This window comes from Mitosporidium daphniae (assembly GCF_000760515.2).
Source record: "Mitosporidium daphniae strain UGP3 chromosome Unknown contig-111, whole genome shotgun sequence".
Classification (NCBI taxonomy): domain Eukaryota; kingdom Fungi; phylum Microsporidia; genus Mitosporidium; species Mitosporidium daphniae.
Genome location: NW_013546720.1, coordinates 1 through 15,671, shown reverse-complemented (window position 1 = coordinate 15,671; position 15,671 = coordinate 1). Strand labels below are relative to the sequence as shown.

The 15,671-nt window shown below is 42.1% G+C and overlaps 15 protein-coding genes across 15 annotated transcripts; 6 read left to right on the top strand and 9 right to left on the bottom strand.

The window, feature by feature from the left end:
• DI09_111p150 (uncharacterized protein) lies at positions 1-417 on the bottom strand (the record flags this gene model as incomplete). The annotated part of the gene is made up of 1 exon (XM_013384063.1): positions 1-417. A coding segment is annotated over one exon (417 nt), but the record flags the coding sequence as incomplete, so codon positions are not given.
• A 112-nt stretch (positions 418-529) lies between these two features.
• Positions 530-1,885, top strand: DI09_111p140 (uncharacterized protein; the record flags this gene model as incomplete). The annotated part of the gene is made up of 1 exon (XM_013384062.1): positions 530-1,885. The coding sequence occupies one exon, from the start codon at positions 530-532 to the stop codon at positions 1,883-1,885; it is 1,356 nt and encodes a 451-aa protein (XP_013239516.1).
• Positions 1,886-2,061: 176 nt separating this feature from the next.
• On the bottom strand, positions 2,062-3,216 carry DI09_111p130 (uncharacterized protein; the record flags this gene model as incomplete). Its single annotated transcript, XM_013384061.1, has 2 exons — positions 2,062-2,931; positions 3,103-3,216. The coding sequence occupies 2 exons, from the start codon at positions 3,214-3,216 to the stop codon at positions 2,062-2,064; spliced, it is 984 nt and encodes a 327-aa protein (XP_013239515.1).
• Positions 3,217-4,147: 931 nt separating this feature from the next.
• DI09_111p120 (tristetraproline) lies at positions 4,148-5,686 on the top strand (the record flags this gene model as incomplete). Its single annotated transcript, XM_013384060.1, has 1 exon — positions 4,148-5,686. The coding sequence occupies one exon, from the start codon at positions 4,148-4,150 to the stop codon at positions 5,684-5,686; it is 1,539 nt and encodes a 512-aa protein (XP_013239514.1).
• A 212-nt stretch (positions 5,687-5,898) lies between these two features.
• On the bottom strand, positions 5,899-6,129 carry DI09_111p110 (uncharacterized protein; the record flags this gene model as incomplete). Its single annotated transcript, XM_013384059.1, has 2 exons — positions 5,899-6,006; positions 6,037-6,129. 2 exons carry the CDS (start codon positions 6,127-6,129, stop codon positions 5,899-5,901), a joined length of 201 nt encoding a protein of 66 aa, XP_013239513.1.
• Positions 6,130-6,136: 7 nt separating this feature from the next.
• On the bottom strand, positions 6,137-7,101 carry DI09_111p100 (UTP-glucose-1-phosphate uridylyltransferase; the record flags this gene model as incomplete). The annotated part of the gene is made up of 5 exons (XM_013384058.1): positions 6,137-6,175; positions 6,203-6,388; positions 6,459-6,584; positions 6,609-6,754; positions 6,783-7,101. 5 exons carry the CDS (start codon positions 7,099-7,101, stop codon positions 6,137-6,139), a joined length of 816 nt encoding a protein of 271 aa, XP_013239512.1.
• A 35-nt stretch (positions 7,102-7,136) lies between these two features.
• On the bottom strand, positions 7,137-7,718 carry DI09_111p90 (uncharacterized protein; the record flags this gene model as incomplete). The annotated part of the gene is made up of 3 exons (XM_013384072.1): positions 7,137-7,358; positions 7,385-7,501; positions 7,527-7,718. 3 exons carry the CDS (start codon positions 7,716-7,718, stop codon positions 7,137-7,139), a joined length of 531 nt encoding a protein of 176 aa, XP_013239526.1.
• A 154-nt stretch (positions 7,719-7,872) lies between these two features.
• DI09_111p80 (uncharacterized protein) lies at positions 7,873-8,739 on the bottom strand (the record flags this gene model as incomplete). The annotated part of the gene is made up of 1 exon (XM_013384071.1): positions 7,873-8,739. The coding sequence occupies one exon, from the start codon at positions 8,737-8,739 to the stop codon at positions 7,873-7,875; it is 867 nt and encodes a 288-aa protein (XP_013239525.1).
• A 581-nt stretch (positions 8,740-9,320) lies between these two features.
• DI09_111p70 (uncharacterized protein) lies at positions 9,321-9,683 on the bottom strand (the record flags this gene model as incomplete). Its single annotated transcript, XM_013384070.1, has 1 exon — positions 9,321-9,683. The coding sequence occupies one exon, from the start codon at positions 9,681-9,683 to the stop codon at positions 9,321-9,323; it is 363 nt and encodes a 120-aa protein (XP_013239524.1).
• Positions 9,684-9,715: 32 nt separating this feature from the next.
• DI09_111p60 (uncharacterized protein) lies at positions 9,716-10,169 on the top strand (the record flags this gene model as incomplete). Its single annotated transcript, XM_013384069.1, has 2 exons — positions 9,716-10,006; positions 10,035-10,169. The coding sequence occupies 2 exons, from the start codon at positions 9,716-9,718 to the stop codon at positions 10,167-10,169; spliced, it is 426 nt and encodes a 141-aa protein (XP_013239523.1).
• A 151-nt stretch (positions 10,170-10,320) lies between these two features.
• DI09_111p50 (40S ribosomal protein S5) lies at positions 10,321-10,911 on the top strand (the record flags this gene model as incomplete). Its single annotated transcript, XM_013384068.1, has 1 exon — positions 10,321-10,911. The coding sequence occupies one exon, from the start codon at positions 10,321-10,323 to the stop codon at positions 10,909-10,911; it is 591 nt and encodes a 196-aa protein (XP_013239522.1).
• Positions 10,912-10,989: 78 nt separating this feature from the next.
• Positions 10,990-11,562, bottom strand: DI09_111p40 (uncharacterized protein; the record flags this gene model as incomplete). Its single annotated transcript, XM_013384067.1, has 1 exon — positions 10,990-11,562. One exon carries the CDS (start codon positions 11,560-11,562, stop codon positions 10,990-10,992), a length of 573 nt encoding a protein of 190 aa, XP_013239521.1.
• Positions 11,563-11,793: 231 nt separating this feature from the next.
• DI09_111p30 (DnaJ-like protein subfamily C member 3) lies at positions 11,794-13,375 on the top strand (the record flags this gene model as incomplete). The annotated part of the gene is made up of 4 exons (XM_013384066.1): positions 11,794-11,977; positions 12,004-12,134; positions 12,165-12,915; positions 12,954-13,375. The coding sequence occupies 4 exons, from the start codon at positions 11,794-11,796 to the stop codon at positions 13,373-13,375; spliced, it is 1,488 nt and encodes a 495-aa protein (XP_013239520.1).
• A 139-nt stretch (positions 13,376-13,514) lies between these two features.
• On the top strand, positions 13,515-14,537 carry DI09_111p20 (uncharacterized protein; the record flags this gene model as incomplete). The annotated part of the gene is made up of 2 exons (XM_013384065.1): positions 13,515-13,877; positions 13,941-14,537. The coding sequence occupies 2 exons, from the start codon at positions 13,515-13,517 to the stop codon at positions 14,535-14,537; spliced, it is 960 nt and encodes a 319-aa protein (XP_013239519.1).
• A 64-nt stretch (positions 14,538-14,601) lies between these two features.
• Positions 14,602-15,140, bottom strand: DI09_111p10 (uncharacterized protein; the record flags this gene model as incomplete). Its single annotated transcript, XM_013384064.1, has 2 exons — positions 14,602-14,835; positions 14,895-15,140. 2 exons carry the CDS (start codon positions 15,138-15,140, stop codon positions 14,602-14,604), a joined length of 480 nt encoding a protein of 159 aa, XP_013239518.1.
• Between the last annotated feature and the right edge of the window lie 531 nt (positions 15,141-15,671).

Below are 15,671 nucleotides of genomic sequence, written 5' to 3'. Positions count from 1 at the left end.
AAAAAAAAATGCAGACGATATTTGGAGATTCCTGTGCATTTGTCTATAAATTAAATGCAAATCACAGTACATTTGCGAGGTGTTCGCGTTTTTGTTGGAAGCAAAAAAAGCTAACTTTTTAAAGTAATCGTACTCTTCGGCAGAAACTTTCGGCTTTTCAATGCTCGATTGCAAAGAGGCTTTTGAATCTTTAGAGCTTGTGTCATCCGCCTCGATCCGCGATTTTCTCGAGTCCACAGGAAAAACATCTCCATTTTGACTGGCCTTTGAGAATTGATCGCAACAGCTACTATTTTCTTCCTTTGCATATTTTTCTCCATCATCGCTATCACGATCGTTATAAAATGACATGTCATCCTTGGCGCTCAATTCGGACTCAACAGCCTGGAAAAAATGGGCATTAAAATTAATGTCCATTTTGCAAAATAAAAATCTGATAAATGGTACAAAAATATTTGTTATTTGTCAGTTTTAAAAACGTAAAATCAGCTTTTCTATTTGGCTTGTCATTGTTTTAATTTTTTATTACATGGAAACATCTCCAGATCCCTATTCACGAGTGGGAAAGGATCAACACAGCTATTTATATTCAGAAAGGTTTTATGACAATTGTGGCCACAAAATAGGGAGAAAAAGATTTTTGCTCTCGCCTTCGTCTTTTAAATGCCATCACAATTCGGCATCGCCAGACAAAAAGTCTTTATTCTCTTCCTCCACTACGAACAAGAATTTCGAGGTGTTTAAAAGCATGCCAAAATCAGCCAGTATTGTGGGACCAAACGTTTTCTTATTCCAAGATGTCAATTGGAGCAAAGTTTTGTTTTTAAATGAAATCAATGGAGTCTTTCCCAAAGAATCTCAGTTGATAACACCGCCGTTGAGCAGCCTTACCAGCACGGCCACAAATATGATACTTCCTGTAAATTCATCTATTTCGTCTTTATTTGAATACGGAAAAGATCTCGAAAGCCATCAGAATCACCACCCACTCAGTGCCGATGAAGAGACTGATTTGATTTATTCAAGTAGATCGGCTCAGGTGTCGAGCAACCTTTATCCAGCAAAAATAGAGGCATATCATAACACGCATGATGACGAAGACCGTGATGCTGGTGGCGGTGGCGGTGGTGGGGACGCCAAAACAACATTTCAACCGGCTTCAAAGGTCGGACGACCCCGTGGTTCAGGTAGACGTCGCGGAGCTTATGGCAAGAGAAGAGGGGGAAGAGGATACAAACGAGGAAGAGCATCGGCTTCTTACCAGTCTTCCCATGCAATAAGAAGATTTCAAGTAAGCGAATCCTCCGCCACAAGCGGCAATGAAGAATCCGAGGCAGAAGAAGAAACTCTCGGTGATAGAAAAAAGTTTCAAACGGAAAAATATTCACCAAAACCGGCATTTACTTCTTCTTCTTCTTCTTCTTCTTCGTCGTCGTCGTCAAATGAAGATAACCTGTCCCAGGATAGAGATGAGGATGAAAATATCAACACATCTTCCGAAGATGAAGACGAAAACGAAAACATGAATCCATTTTCTGATAAGGAATCCAGATCGGAAACGAAGAAAAAAATCCCAGCCCCACAAAAAAAAAGAGGCCGAAAACCGAAGGCAAAATATAACCACACTCAGGGTAATTTCCTATACTTGACTCTAGATGACAATTCCTCCAGTTCCGGTTCCAACCAAGCGTCAGAAGAAGAAGATGACGAATTATTCCGCCACAGAGTGTCTTCACTTAGATCAAGAAAGTCAGAGAGACCGGTTTACAACACATCTAGACGCGCAAGAGGCTCCTCTAGGGGGAGGGGTGGACGTCGACCCTTGAATGCACAAAATCTCATTAGACTCGGATCAACGGGTGGGCTTTCCACCCGCAACAGTTAATCATTAACCTTAAATGGACACAATAAATCCCCGTATTCCCTTTGAAAAACCGCGTATTGAAAAGGTAAAAACTTCAAAACCGCGATAGCTTAAACCTCAACAGCAGGGTATGCGGTTTTGGTGTCCCAAACACCGCCTCTCTCCGTTCTCCTCGTTAAAATTAATCGGTTATTTATTTACACAATTGAGGCGAACGGAACCATCATTTCTGATGGAGACATATTAGCATTGGAAGGAACTCTTTGGCCCTCTGAAGGGATCGCTGAATCTCCAACTTCAATGGTAGGAGTGGTAGCCTCATCATCTCCAATCCGTCTGACACAAAGAGGGCACGTTGCAGAAACAGAAAGCCATGAGTCTATGCACTCGATGTGGAACCGATGTTGGCAAGGAAGACATCGAAGAATGTTATTGTTATCATAGGGTGACAGGCAAATGGCGCAAACATCGCCGCTTGAATTATTCCTTTGTCTTCCACTTAGCAAAAGAGACCCTGAAGTTCGAATGCAAATATCCGAACTAGTGGGCGAGTCTATAGAAGAACTCTTGTGATAAACCTCAGTGGGGATGGAAGAAATCCTTTCCGGAGAGAGGCCTCTCGCACCAGAGGTCGACCCAAAGGGATCTGCGGCAAATCCATTTCGACTTCTTATGATAAGAATGGCCACCGGAAGGCAGAATAGAACCAAAAAACATAGAAAAAGAGGAAAGAAGAGCAAAAAGGATGCATAAATAATCCACGCAATTGAGGTGATATACAGAGATGGCGCGGTGGTGGAGCATGTCTTAGCGGAGAGGACCCAAACAGAGCCAAAGAATAGCATTAAAAGTTGGCAAGTGGCAAGGATGTCCCTTGAGGATGTGATAAATTGTCCTCGAGAGGTGGCATAAAAATTAACGCCCAAAGGAAACATCCAGATCGCTTCGAGAAGCAAAAACGGGATCTTCATAAAAGTGATGATGTCTAACATCAGTAAAAATGTCCACAAAGGCCGATCGCATTGGGAGTCCCAATTGATGCCCAACACAATTGTGGTCACTGTGAACTATTGAAATAAGAGGGCAAACGGGAAACCTTGAATATGGCAAAGATGAAGGAGGTGATGAAGATGATCGTTGCTGCAGGGGACCTTCTCCAGCCCAGAATGAAGCTCCTGGTCAGACGCTGCAGAAAAGACAACCTCGACCCCTATGGTTATACATCAGAAACTGGTTACAATATTGGAGGATCTCGATCCTGATTCGTTGCGAACAGAAAAAGAAGAAGATGCACCGTTGTTGGCGGCAGTGTCAAACGGGCCTGTAGCAAGAAATGATGGGACAGGATCCATTCTAAAGGAGGTCAGCTGGTGGGAATAGATCAGATCAGCAAACTCTATAATAAAAGTATTTAAGAGTCCAATAATAGAGTTGCCAACAAATATTTTGCCAAATTATTTAATTCGCATTTATTTGTGTCAGGGCATGGCACAAATATCGCGTTGAAGGGTTGGGGACTAGCATGGCCCTTTTCACATGCATCGATCACTGATCCTGATGGGGCTGTTTAGCACCAATCGTATTTGACAAAAAGCTATATGGCGTCGTACTACATTTAAATTGCTGCAAATTGGGCTAAAATTTAATTTTGGCCACACAGGGACTAACCCTTTGCCATCATTCATCACCGTAGTCCGGAAATGGAAATCAGCTGATGGCCATTTTTGATCGCTCGTATTGGACCAGACGAAATCCCTGTATCAATTGGACGGTCTCATTGGACGCATGTACCAGCATTAGCTGCAGATTTCTCGGGTTGACCATCCAGGCAAATCGCATGAACAAGGCCGAGTAAATACACAAGGCTATGGGTAAAAAGAATAAGAGGAACCAAGCGTCATTCTGCCCGATATAAGTTCGGGGCTCTTTTTCATGTCTGCAATGCCTGCGATGGGGATTCCCCATGTTATGGCGGGCCCCCAGAAGTGAGTACTCATCAGATACGACCGGAACTCTTTGCTTGTCAATTTAGAAAGGATTGCCATTAAAATTAAAAACTACAAACTAGGGTTAACGGGATGTGTAATCATAATACGCACGCATAGTTGACTTTTATTCACTGATCGTCATCAGATATTTGGTCATTTTATTTCCCGGTAATTTAGTGACCTTCATATATCAGCTTTCCCCATCTTTCGTCGCATACCCTACTGATCGCGGTTTATCGTTTTTATCAGACACATCAGAATTACCATCCCTAATTCAGCCAAAAGAAAATGTCCAATGTTGTCCATGTCATCACCATCAGGTTTTGATAGTGACAGTATTCATTCCATCCTAACCACAACGCCTTCAAAGGAAAGCCCGCGTTTATCGTCTGATATGGGTCTCCTCAATCAAGATGAATTTCCCTTCAAATCAGAGCCAGCATACATGATGGACGAATTTCATGGCGAGGGTCATCAAACTGGTATCAAGAATCACTATCAGAACGATCACAATCTATCATCATTTGTATTTTCTCCAAAAGAGAGGTCATCATCCACTCAATCAATGTTTATTTTGGGAAACTTTGCCCCTTCCTATTCAAGTGCTGATATGTATCCAATGTACCAATCCACACATGCGCCAAGGAGACACTCGACCATTGATTCGATTAATGGTGGCAGTGGTGACCCGGAGTATGGCTCCTCGTTTGGATTATCACTGCCATCTTCGCCCTCCTCGGCAGTGGATGTAGATTTTGAAAACAAGTTTGCCCAAATGAACCACTTTGAAAATTCTTCCATCTACCACAACTCCTTTTCATCGAAGGGATCCCACTTTAGTGATATGGGCTCGCCCAATCAGGATATGTTTCAGTCGTTCCACTCAATCAAGCCTAATGGCCAGGTTCCTTTTTACTCGGAATCCAACTCGCTGCTCTCGTTGCCAAAGAAAATATCGCTGTACAAGACAGAGCTTTGCCGCACATTTGAGGAGACCGGTTTCTGCCGATATGGTGTCAAGTGTCAATTTGCACACGACAAGTCCGAGCTGCGAATAATACCTCGCCATCCAAGATACAAAACCGAAATCTGCCGAACGTTTTGGGAGCTCGGAAACTGCCCATATGGAAAGCGATGTTGCTTTATCCACCTTGAGGCTGGCACGCTTATGAATGGAAAACCCCCGGGCCAAGCAAAGATAGAGTCAGATAACCAGTTCAATGGCCCAGTTCATCACGGCTTTCAAAAAGATCTCCTTGTAAAATCGAATGTCGATTCTGCGTCTGGTCCGCATTTTTTTGAATCGCTAGAACATCTTGTAAATCCAACAACCAATCATAATTTATCATTATTATCTAATTCTGCTGTATCCTCTGCCTCATCATCGCCGCCTAGTATTAGTTCTGCAGGAGACGCCACTTTCGCCGTTCCGGTGGGCTTTGGTTTTGATTGGATGAGGACCAGGCGTAGCCAATCGTTATCGTTCCCCTCATCAAGCTCCAGCTCGCGAGAATTTAAAGGGTTTCCTTCGCATCCGACGACCCCCTATTCTGCCTCAAGTGCCAATTGCTCTTTGGAGTCCTCAAAGACCTTCGATATCTATGCTTACGACAGATCGGTTTCGGTGGTCGAAAGCAACGATTACCTTTGCGAACACTGCTCAAAACAAGAGTCTGGCGACTTTAAAGCAAAGTTCGCATCCAACTCGCTTTCCTGTAAAATTAGTGTCTTTGATGCAGATAAATCTGGGCATTCTTGTAATATTAACGGCGAAGAAGAGTCTACCGAGTCCATCATTGCCGATTCGCTGCTGGCTTCGCTTCCCGATTATTAGCTTGTATATCACAATATAGAATATTTATTGCCCCATCATAATAATTTTATTGGCAATTTTTTGGGTTCAATGTAGATACTGGCAATTAATAAAACACGAATACTTAACAGCAACCCATTGGATTCCGTTGCCGTATCCAGGTGTTTTTGTATCTTTGCAGGTGGGGGGCCGGTGTTTTAGAGGCTGTTTTATTGTTACAATGGCCACTTGGCCTAATGATCCATGATTCTCAAATTGCCAGAAATCACATTGTCGTGCAGAATTGATCCAGACGGTATGTCAATATGACATCCATGGTTTGCGACAATGATAACGGTCCCCTGTTTTTAGCACAACCGTGCAGATAATACCTTAAGGACGACACCGGAACCGAATGTGACATCTCCACTAACCGTCAAATGGTCCAGATCAAGGATATGCGGCGGAGAGGCAAAACGACTCATGTAGCTTTCAACCTACAGCCGCCAATGTAAGGGGAGCCCGTATTACCTTTTTAAAATAGCTACCAAGCTTAACAAGAGGGGTCGACGAGATTTGGCGCTTAGCATTGAGCTTCATAGTTCCACGCACGTTTGAATACAGATCGGATTGAAGTAGGAACAGATCAGAGCATCCTTTAATGGGAAGAAAGCGAGATCTAGGAACCGTGACCCCAACGGCATTTTTAAAGTTTTTAATTGCCGATCCCATCGCAGTCTCGAGCTGAATTATTTTTTTATCAGAATGTTCAAGAGTCTAAAGCGTGGTGGTGAGCCCAATCCGGAGTACCTACCTTAACATTGGCAATTATTTCCAGATCAAGATCGTTAAAATCGATCGAATTGAGGACYGAAAGAGACATCCAAACATTATTGGTGTTGAACACGCGAAACTTCTTGATAGACATAAAGTCTTTCAACTAGAAATTAACACACCTCAATACGTGCTGCGCAGGCACCTGGGCCACTTCAAGAAGTCGGACATTTCCATTATACTCAACAAGAGTGCCTCCCTTGATATCGGCCTTGGTCTTTTCCGTGACCTCCATCAGAAATTCATATTTGTTTTGGGATAGGAAGTTTAAAACATCTACAAATCAATGGGCTGCATCGCTTACTGTAGTCAATGGTGGCACCAAGGTTATCGATATTGGAAATGAAAATGTATTCCTTTCCCTTGCTGATTAGCTGCTCAAGCACGCCAGAGCTTTTAAGAGCACAAAAAATATCGCCATGGCCAGGGGGGTACCTGCATTGTTTAAAAAAGCAAACAAACCAATGGGTGCCTTGCGACGAAAATGATGCGGGTACAGGCAAAAGATCATCCTTCCATATTCTGGGAAATTTGCTTTGGTTGAACGTTAATATGGGGACCCTTCTTTTCATATATTTTTTGATCACTTTTGAGGTTTCCGCATCAGTATTGAACGAATTCATTAAAACAAGAGGAACATCAACATTGAAAGACTGGTTTATCGACTAATGTAAGCGCAAGCAGTCTGTACTTCAATTTGCTGAATTGTAAGATCAAGGATCGTCATTCGATCTCGGATCTCAATGGTGGATTTGGGCCCAACACAGCCCATCGATGTGCCAAGCCCGCCATTGAGTTTTACCACGGCAAGCTTTGAAAGCAGGTGACAAATTTTTGCATCATCTTCTTCAATAGCAGGCAGTTCAGCATAAGGGATCAGCTATGCATGGGCAAGCGAAAGATTACTTTATCGGGGCCTAAATTGTTGATTTTATACCAATCTAGCTCTTTTTCACGGTCTTTTTGGTTCAAGAATCTCTCAAATATCGAATAGAAACTATCCATCTCATTTCTGAACGATGGCTACAAATATGGTTTCGCATGCTACCTGTTTATCGGCACTTGCTGTTTTAACCAGTAAATCCAGCTCGTTACTCATGAGTTCAAGCTCTGTTGTCATCGAGTGAAATAGAAACTGCTTGAGGGATCCTGAATTGGGTGAATAGCCAGCTGATCCATCTTCTGATTGTATGCTAGAATTGTCAGAAACAGATGTGGATTCTAAACTCAAAGATGACATCGCTGAAAAGAATTTTCAAAACGGGCCATCCCGTATTGGAAAGATTGATTGATTTATGACACGGATATTGATGCATGCATGACATGGATATTGATGCTTGCATGCCATGGATATTGATACATGCATGACACGGATATTGATGCTTGCATGAAGCTTAAACATTTGACCGGTTTAATTTCGAAATTTGAACCGCCTCATTAGCATTAAGGTCCTGCAATTTGGACATTAATATGGACCCTGCTATTGAGACATTTAAAGACTCCATTTGTTTTGGATTTAAATTTAACACATTCACCTCGTAGACGTTTTTTGCTTCTCTGCAGTGGTTTCGGAGCTTTTCGGAAATTCCATGCGACTCAGAGCCCAATATCAGCACCTTGCTGCCGGCCTTCATTAGGTCGCCATACTCGTTCAAATTCAACCGCTCAACCGGGCTGGGAATCGCTAAAAAAAGCGTTCTATCGGGCGAAAATATTTCTTCAAGACCTTCGGGCTTGATAGTTTCAATCCCAACATAAGATTGTGCGTTTCTGGCGGCCCTTACACAGGCAACCCCAAATGGATCCGCTGCTTCTGGAATCACGACCACCGTATCCCAATTGAAATACACGGCGGATCTTAGGAGCGCCCCCATGTTTCCAGGGTTTCTGATTCCATCAAGGATAAGTATATTTTTCTTTGGAAATTTGTGGTCGATCATTTCAATCTCAGCTACTATGCCCTCAGAATTGCTATCTGTGATTCTGTTAATTTGATACGACTTCAAATATGCCGGATCGTTTGCAGCAAAGTTTGCCAAAACACTTTCCAAAGCGGCTTTTCTTTCGCCAGCGAGGTTGGGAAGTTTATTCAAGTGAAAGTCTCTACTCATGCACAGCGACTTGACGTGAACGGGCGAGTTTTGTGAAACGAATTCGTGTATTAGCTCTGAGCCTTCCAGCAAATAAGTTCCGCTGGCATATCTATATGATGCACTTGATGCCAGAGAAATGTAGTGTGATAGACGGCGGCTACTTTTCATTTTGCAGGCTTTATTTGAAATTTAAATTTTTACGTGTCCCCTGTTCACCACAAGTAATGGAAGCCGCGCATGTTGTCAACTTGCTTTTTTTTTGGATGTGTTTTATTTGGTCGGGATTTGGATATGCTTCCAGTGGGATTATGTCTGGAAACTATGCCAAATATAGACTCAAGTTCGTGGGCAATTCCTATGAATTTCCCATAGACCGCCAAGTGGGGTCTTCCCGTGAGGTTCGGATATGCTACTCCCCATATGTAAGCTTATGTGGCCGTTAAGTCTGCATAGTATCCAATTGATTTTGAATTGAAATTTCACAAAAATGTATTGGTTGTTTCCGTTGTGGACCACAGAAATATCTTCAAGACAAAGATCCCGGAGATCGAGTTCATTATTGGTAACGGATTGGCGTACATTTGGATTTAGTTAGTGAGCCGGTTCTGTTCAAGGTTATTCCCATGAGCTCAATTCCGTTAATACTATTCCTGATAATACTGGCACTGTTTATTATCAAATATCTTGTACACTATGTATATTCATCCCTGGAGAGACATCTCATGGATGAAGAATATAATGCAAATAAATTACTTTAGAGAGCATTTCTTATGATACTTGCTGTGTATCTTTCTGTCCTCAACACATGAGGGGTTATATGCCATGAAGCATTCGCGACATTCAGTAAGGAAATTTTCCTTTTGTCCCAATCTCAAATATAATTGCTTGCTTTCTTTACGATTTCCATCAAAAGGTGCGTGTTGCTCGTCTTTAGCAGGGCTCCAGGGATCATTAGATGTCGTGGTCGAAGTAAAATACGACAATAGAGTGTTTTGGGCCGCCTTTTTCCTCTCCTCATCAAATATTTGCATCGGCGCGGGCCGTGGCTGTGGCGATGGACAAGGAAGCTTCCCTTTGAGCCCATATTTTTTGGGGCCATTACAATTTATCATCATAAAAATTCGGGTTTTTATTAAATCAACCAATGTCTTCATTGTGTGCAACCTGTCTGTTTTGTCGCATCATCAGGAAAGAAATACCCTCTGCTATTGTCTACGAGTCTCAAAAGACGCTGGCATTTATGGATCTATTTCCCCTATCAATGGGCCACATTTTGGTCATCCCTAAATACCATGCTGCCAAAGTGCATGAAGTTCCAGACGCGTATCTTGATGAGATTTTACCTGTCGCCAAAAAGATCGCCCAAGCCTCAATTTCGGTCACCGGAGTCACGGAGTATAATATTCTGCAAAACAACGGCAGAGAGGCCCATCAGGTTTATTGGTAGCATCTATATAACTTAGGAAATCGAGCACGTCCACTTTCACATAATCCCAAAGCCTAATAAAGATGAAGGCCTCGGCATTCATTGGCCGGCCAAAAAAGGCGATGCAGAATCCCTCCAGGAACTTGCCAGGGCGATTTCGAAGCAATACTGAGCTTCAATTGCATTAAAATTTTAATTTTTAAATTTTATTTATTAATTTTCTCAAACAAAGGTAACATGATGATCAGATTCTTTTGATCCTTTTGATACCCATTTTCATCCATTCTAGTTCTTCAAATATTTTCCTCTAATCATAAATAGGAATGACTGAGGTAGACTCTGAACAACTACAAGTTAAGCTTTTCAACAAGTGGTCCTACGATGGCGTCAAGTGTAACGATATTTCCCTCGTTGATTATATCGAGCTTGGAAACCAGGTTTATCTTCCACATTCTGCAGGAAGATTTGCGTCAAAGAGATTCAGAAAGGCTAAATGCCCCATTGTTGAGCGCCTTACCAACTCTTTAATGATGAATGGCCGCAACAATGGAAAGAAGGTTCTTGCCGTCAGAATTGTCAAGCAAGCGCTAGAGCTGATTAACTTGATGACCGATCAGAATCCCATCCAAGTCGTAGTCGATGCAATTGTGAATACCGGGCCTCGTGAAGATTCCACCCGAATTGGATCATCTGGAGCTGTTCGTCGCCAAGCCGTTGATGTGTCTCCTCTACGTCGTGTCAATCAAGCCATTGCCCTGCTTACCATTGGTTCCCGCGAGGCTGCTTTCAGAAACGTCAAAAGCATTGCAGAATGCCTTTCCGATGAGCTCATCAATGCCGCCAAGGGTTCGTCCTCCAGTTATGCTATTCGTAAGAAAGACGAGCTTGAGCGTGTTGCCAAATCCAACCGCTAATCTTGTTGATATCGTCATTCATTTAATTAAGCAATCCTTAATAAACACTCAAAGGGGTTTTATTTGCTTTTTCCGTCGTCAAGCAGATAGGGCGAATTTTTCAAAAGTCTCAAAAGAGCTCTCAATGTTGTCATTAATCAAAATAAGGTCATAGACACCGGGCGAGGAATACGCATATTCAAGCTCGCGTTGTGCTTCTTCAAGGCGTTTTAATCTTAGCATCTCGGATTCTGTACCTCGAGCCGACAGCCGCTCATCCAAAACAGCAAGCGATGGTGTCTGGATAAACACAAACTTGGGCCTCAAAGCAGATCCCCCCATCTTTTTAATGGACATTACCCCATTCATGTCGATGGCTAAAATCGGGCTGATGCCACGGTCAATGATATCCTGGACCCCTTTCTTTGCCTGCCCATAATAATTGCAGCAATAGCAAGACCATTCCAAAAACTCGTTGTTTTTAATCATTTCCTCAAACGTCTCCTTTGGCACAAAATTATAATGTATCCCATTAACCTCTCCCGCTCTTGGCGTACGCGTTGTATATCCAATAGAATATGCAAACATATTGGGATACTTGTTTGTCAACATATTTAAAAGCGTAGTCTTTCCAGAAYCAYTGGGGCCAGAAAAGACAATTGGCCTTGGCATCGAATCCTAGCTTTATTTTAAAAATTTAATTCCTTAATGTTGCCATAAATAGTGGCAAAAGGCATTTTCATGCCATTGATTTCAGAATTTTATGTAACCATCATCGGGTTCCTTTTTATCGTGAACTATTTGACCACATGCCTTTTGTGAACACCTTTACAGTGCAAATTCTCAATTTCCAGCACATTTGAATAAATTAAATTAATTTTTGGATTTTAAAAAAAATTACTTATGGCAACATTGGTCAATCTTAGCTCGAGTTATCAGTTCCTTGCCATCCTTTTGTTTTCTGCCTTTTTTGTGTGTTTTTCTGATGCATCGAGTCAAAAATCATCCATAAATGTGCCCGAGCTTTTACAGTTCTTGAAAACCGGCGACTATGTAAGGGTTAAAGATAGATGCACTGCCGCAATTAGTACTTTGTTTTTGTATTTTTTCTAGAAAACGGAGAAAACTTAGAGACGGCCTATTATTATCGGGCTCTTGCCTCTCAAGCATTATTTGACTTTGAAGATGCTTTGAACGATTTTACATCAGCCATTAAATCCAGTGAAAGCAAAAGCTTTACTCAGGTATTCACTCGTTTAGCACGCTAAATTTAGGGCTACTCTTCCAGAGGAAGCTTATTGTTAAAACTAGGAAAATATGATGAATCTATTGAAGATTTTCGCCGAGTCGATACACCTGAGAGTCAGAGCCTCATAGCTAGCGCTAAAGAGGCTCTTTCAACCCTTAAAAAGGCCGATCTTTTTATTGAGATAAATGAATTTAGCGAGGCTATTTCCCTGATACATGAATTGAGGCATATTTCTCCCTACTCCTCTTATTTGAGACAAAAAAGGGCTTTTTTTTCTATCTATCTGCAGGACTATGAGACTGCCGGTAGCGAGTTTGTTCAGGCTTTCAACCTTGGGCGCAACGTTTCATATTTATATCTTGCTGCACGTTCTAATCTTGCAGCTGGATCTTTAGAAAAGGGATTCTCTTCAGTTCAGGCATGTCTAAGGTCTGATCCAGATAATCCCAAGTGCTTGGCTTTGTTCAGATTTATGAGGAATTTTGATAAGCAATACAACAGTACAATAGCGAAATCCAGTCAAAAGATACCTAAGCTTTTGGAACTTTGGGGGGAAACTGACAATTTTAACCCCAAATTGCATATGGAGGAGTATCCATTGACCATTGGTTATAAAGTCCTTGTGGCAACTGCACTGGCTGAAGCGTATCTGGGGGCCTCTGATTTTGGTGATTCCATAAAGTGGGCTGAAATTGGTCTTCAAATTCAGGACACAAACGCGAAACTATTAAAGTGCGCCATTGAGGCTTATTTTGAAAATGAGGACTATGAAAAAGGTTCGTTTTGAATTTTTATCTCATCCCCTGCTTGTTAGCTGCCAGTGCGTATGAAAAGTTTTCCGGATTTTACCCGGAGCATCCTGACTTGGAATCTCTCAAGAAAAAAACCGTCGAGCCAAAGGAAAATAGCAAGGACTACTATCAAGTTCTCGGGGTCCCTCGATCTGCGTCCGTTTCAGATATCAAGAAGGCATATCGAAAACTGGCTACCAAATATCATCCAGACCGAAATCACAATAGCGTCAAGGCCACAAAGAAATTCCAAGAACTCAACCAAGCATATCAAGTTCTTTCTGATCCTGCCGAAAAGAGAAAGTATGATCAATATGGTTACGATGTTAATAATCCAAGCCAAAATCCCCAGTTTCATAGCAGGGATAGCCAGAATTTTGATTTTAAAGATATCTTCAACTTTTTTGGGGGCGGTGGAGGCTTTGAGTTCCACTTTGATGTCTAATAAAATTGAGCACACGTTACTAACTACACTATGGCCATTAACATAGACCCCGTGGTAGGTGGTGGTCGCTCTGTGGATGGGGAATTTTCAAATTCAATACCCTAGCACGGCAAATAAATTTTTAGCTCAACTCACTTTCATGGTCGCATTTGCTGCTTGTAGACGATCCTTGTCTGGTGCAAGCGCGTTGGCATACGATCTTGCAATCGAGATTCTTCAGAAAAAAGAAAATGAAATTAAACAGAAGCTTGTGTTGCACTCGAAGGACCATAGGATGCGGGATCAGCTTGTGTTAGCGGATCCCCGGCTGTTGTCGGATTGGAACTTGAATAAGATCGAGCTGAAAATCCCAAAGTTTTGCGAAATGAGCAATTATGAATGGGTTAGAAACCAAGGCCCTCAAGTTACTAGATTACAAGCCAAAATAAACAAGCTCATTCCTGATATTCTTCCTGATGAATCGGAGGCCATGTTGAATATGGCATGCACCTTTGCTGACAATGTTATTGGCCGGGGCCACTTTTTGCATCCAGAACAGGTTTTACGAGCAAATTTTTTATCATAGTGTGCTAAAGCGCCTGTGGTTCGGTTTTCGACCCTATCCACGGCCTCCTATACGCCGCCAAATCCGTGGTACTCTTTTATCTTTCTTGATTGTGATTATCCAAAGCCCTCAAATGATAAAAAGTTGCACCAAATGGCACTTTGGATGGTCGCTAACTTGAACGGTCCTCCGCAGAAGGAGGTTGAGGGCTCTTTCCCTTTGAAGATGGAAGCCCCATATGTTATAAATGACCAGTCGCCCAATCAGATCCTGCCGTATCTTCCTCCCCATCCGGCCAGGGGAATTGGGCTTTCCAGATATGCTTGTGTGCTACTTTCTCATTCCAAAGAAATAGCCCCAGACCCACAAATATTATTGGAATGCTCTGAAAGCGATTTTTCGAATCCAGAAAATAGAATATTCAATCTCACCAAGTTGATTAAGAACCATGATCTGCATGTTGCTTCCTTTTCATGGTTTACATCCACCTGGACTAAATTCGTCTCCGAACTTTACACAGCCGGTCGACCTCTTCATGGATTGAAACAATTCGTTTATGGGATCGAATCTAGGGACAAAATATACGACATTCCCCCCTATAGATTTCAACACATATGATGTGAGCGGATGGGATGGGATCAGGCGTGATGTGGGCCTTTGATTGGGCTTGTAATAAATAAGTTTAATATTTTATCCATCCGTCATCCTCAGAATCCAGGTCCTGGTGATGATTATCCAAATCCATGTCATTATTTTGAGGACTAAAATCGGTTGGTTTGTATTCGTGCAGCTCAGCCTGGTTGTCCTCATCGCAATCGGACGAAGAGAGCCCCTGGGGGGGACATTCTTTTGTGCAGGCTGCCTTTTTCGAGGCATTTCGGACACTCTCTAAGATGGAAAGATTTCCCTGACGGAGCTCATAATATAGCTTCATAATGGAATTGGATACCTAAGGTTATGCATGCGAGTTAATACTTGAAGCGCACTATTATCCTCAAGCTGTACAAGAAATTCATCAGAAATAATTTGCTCCAGGATTTCTTCGATATCAATGGGGTCGATTTTATCGCCTTCTTTTATTAAATAGTCGGAGATGGTTTGTACAAACCAAACGTATTTGGTGTCCGTTTCTGTGCCGCCCCATTGGCCTTCCATGGCTAGTTGAAGCGCAGTCCATGAGGAAAAAATACCTCGAATGCCTTCTGTTAAAAATTTCAACATAAAAAAAATCTAAAAATTAATTATTTAACCTTTGGAAATTTGGTGGAATGATCCTTGACACTATTTTTTCCATAGTCAAGAGACCGGGGAATGATTCCTCCGCATCCACCTTAAATTTTTCGCAACGCTGTGATAAATAGATCGATATATTTACATTTCCAAAGTGGCCTTTTGCGCCACAATTATAGCAATAGCAGTGGCTGTTGGTGGCGATGTCCGAAACGCCAGTGTCCCCATTTAGAGAATATTTTCTCCATTCCTATGAATTAGCAGCGGGAAGATACATATGCATCATAGCTATGTTCGTTAGGACATTCCTCTAAACAATGTCCTATTAATTTACACCCGTAGCAGATTTGCTTTGGACATTTAGAAGTTTTTTGATGGCGGTGGTCTGCCATTTCCAAGCAAAAGATACAAATGCTCTAAGGATTACAAAATAAATGGACCAGATCGTCGATTTCGCTATAATCGATCGCGTCCAAATCAAAGTAGCGTTTTGTGGTGGAAATTAATAGGACATTGTTTAGA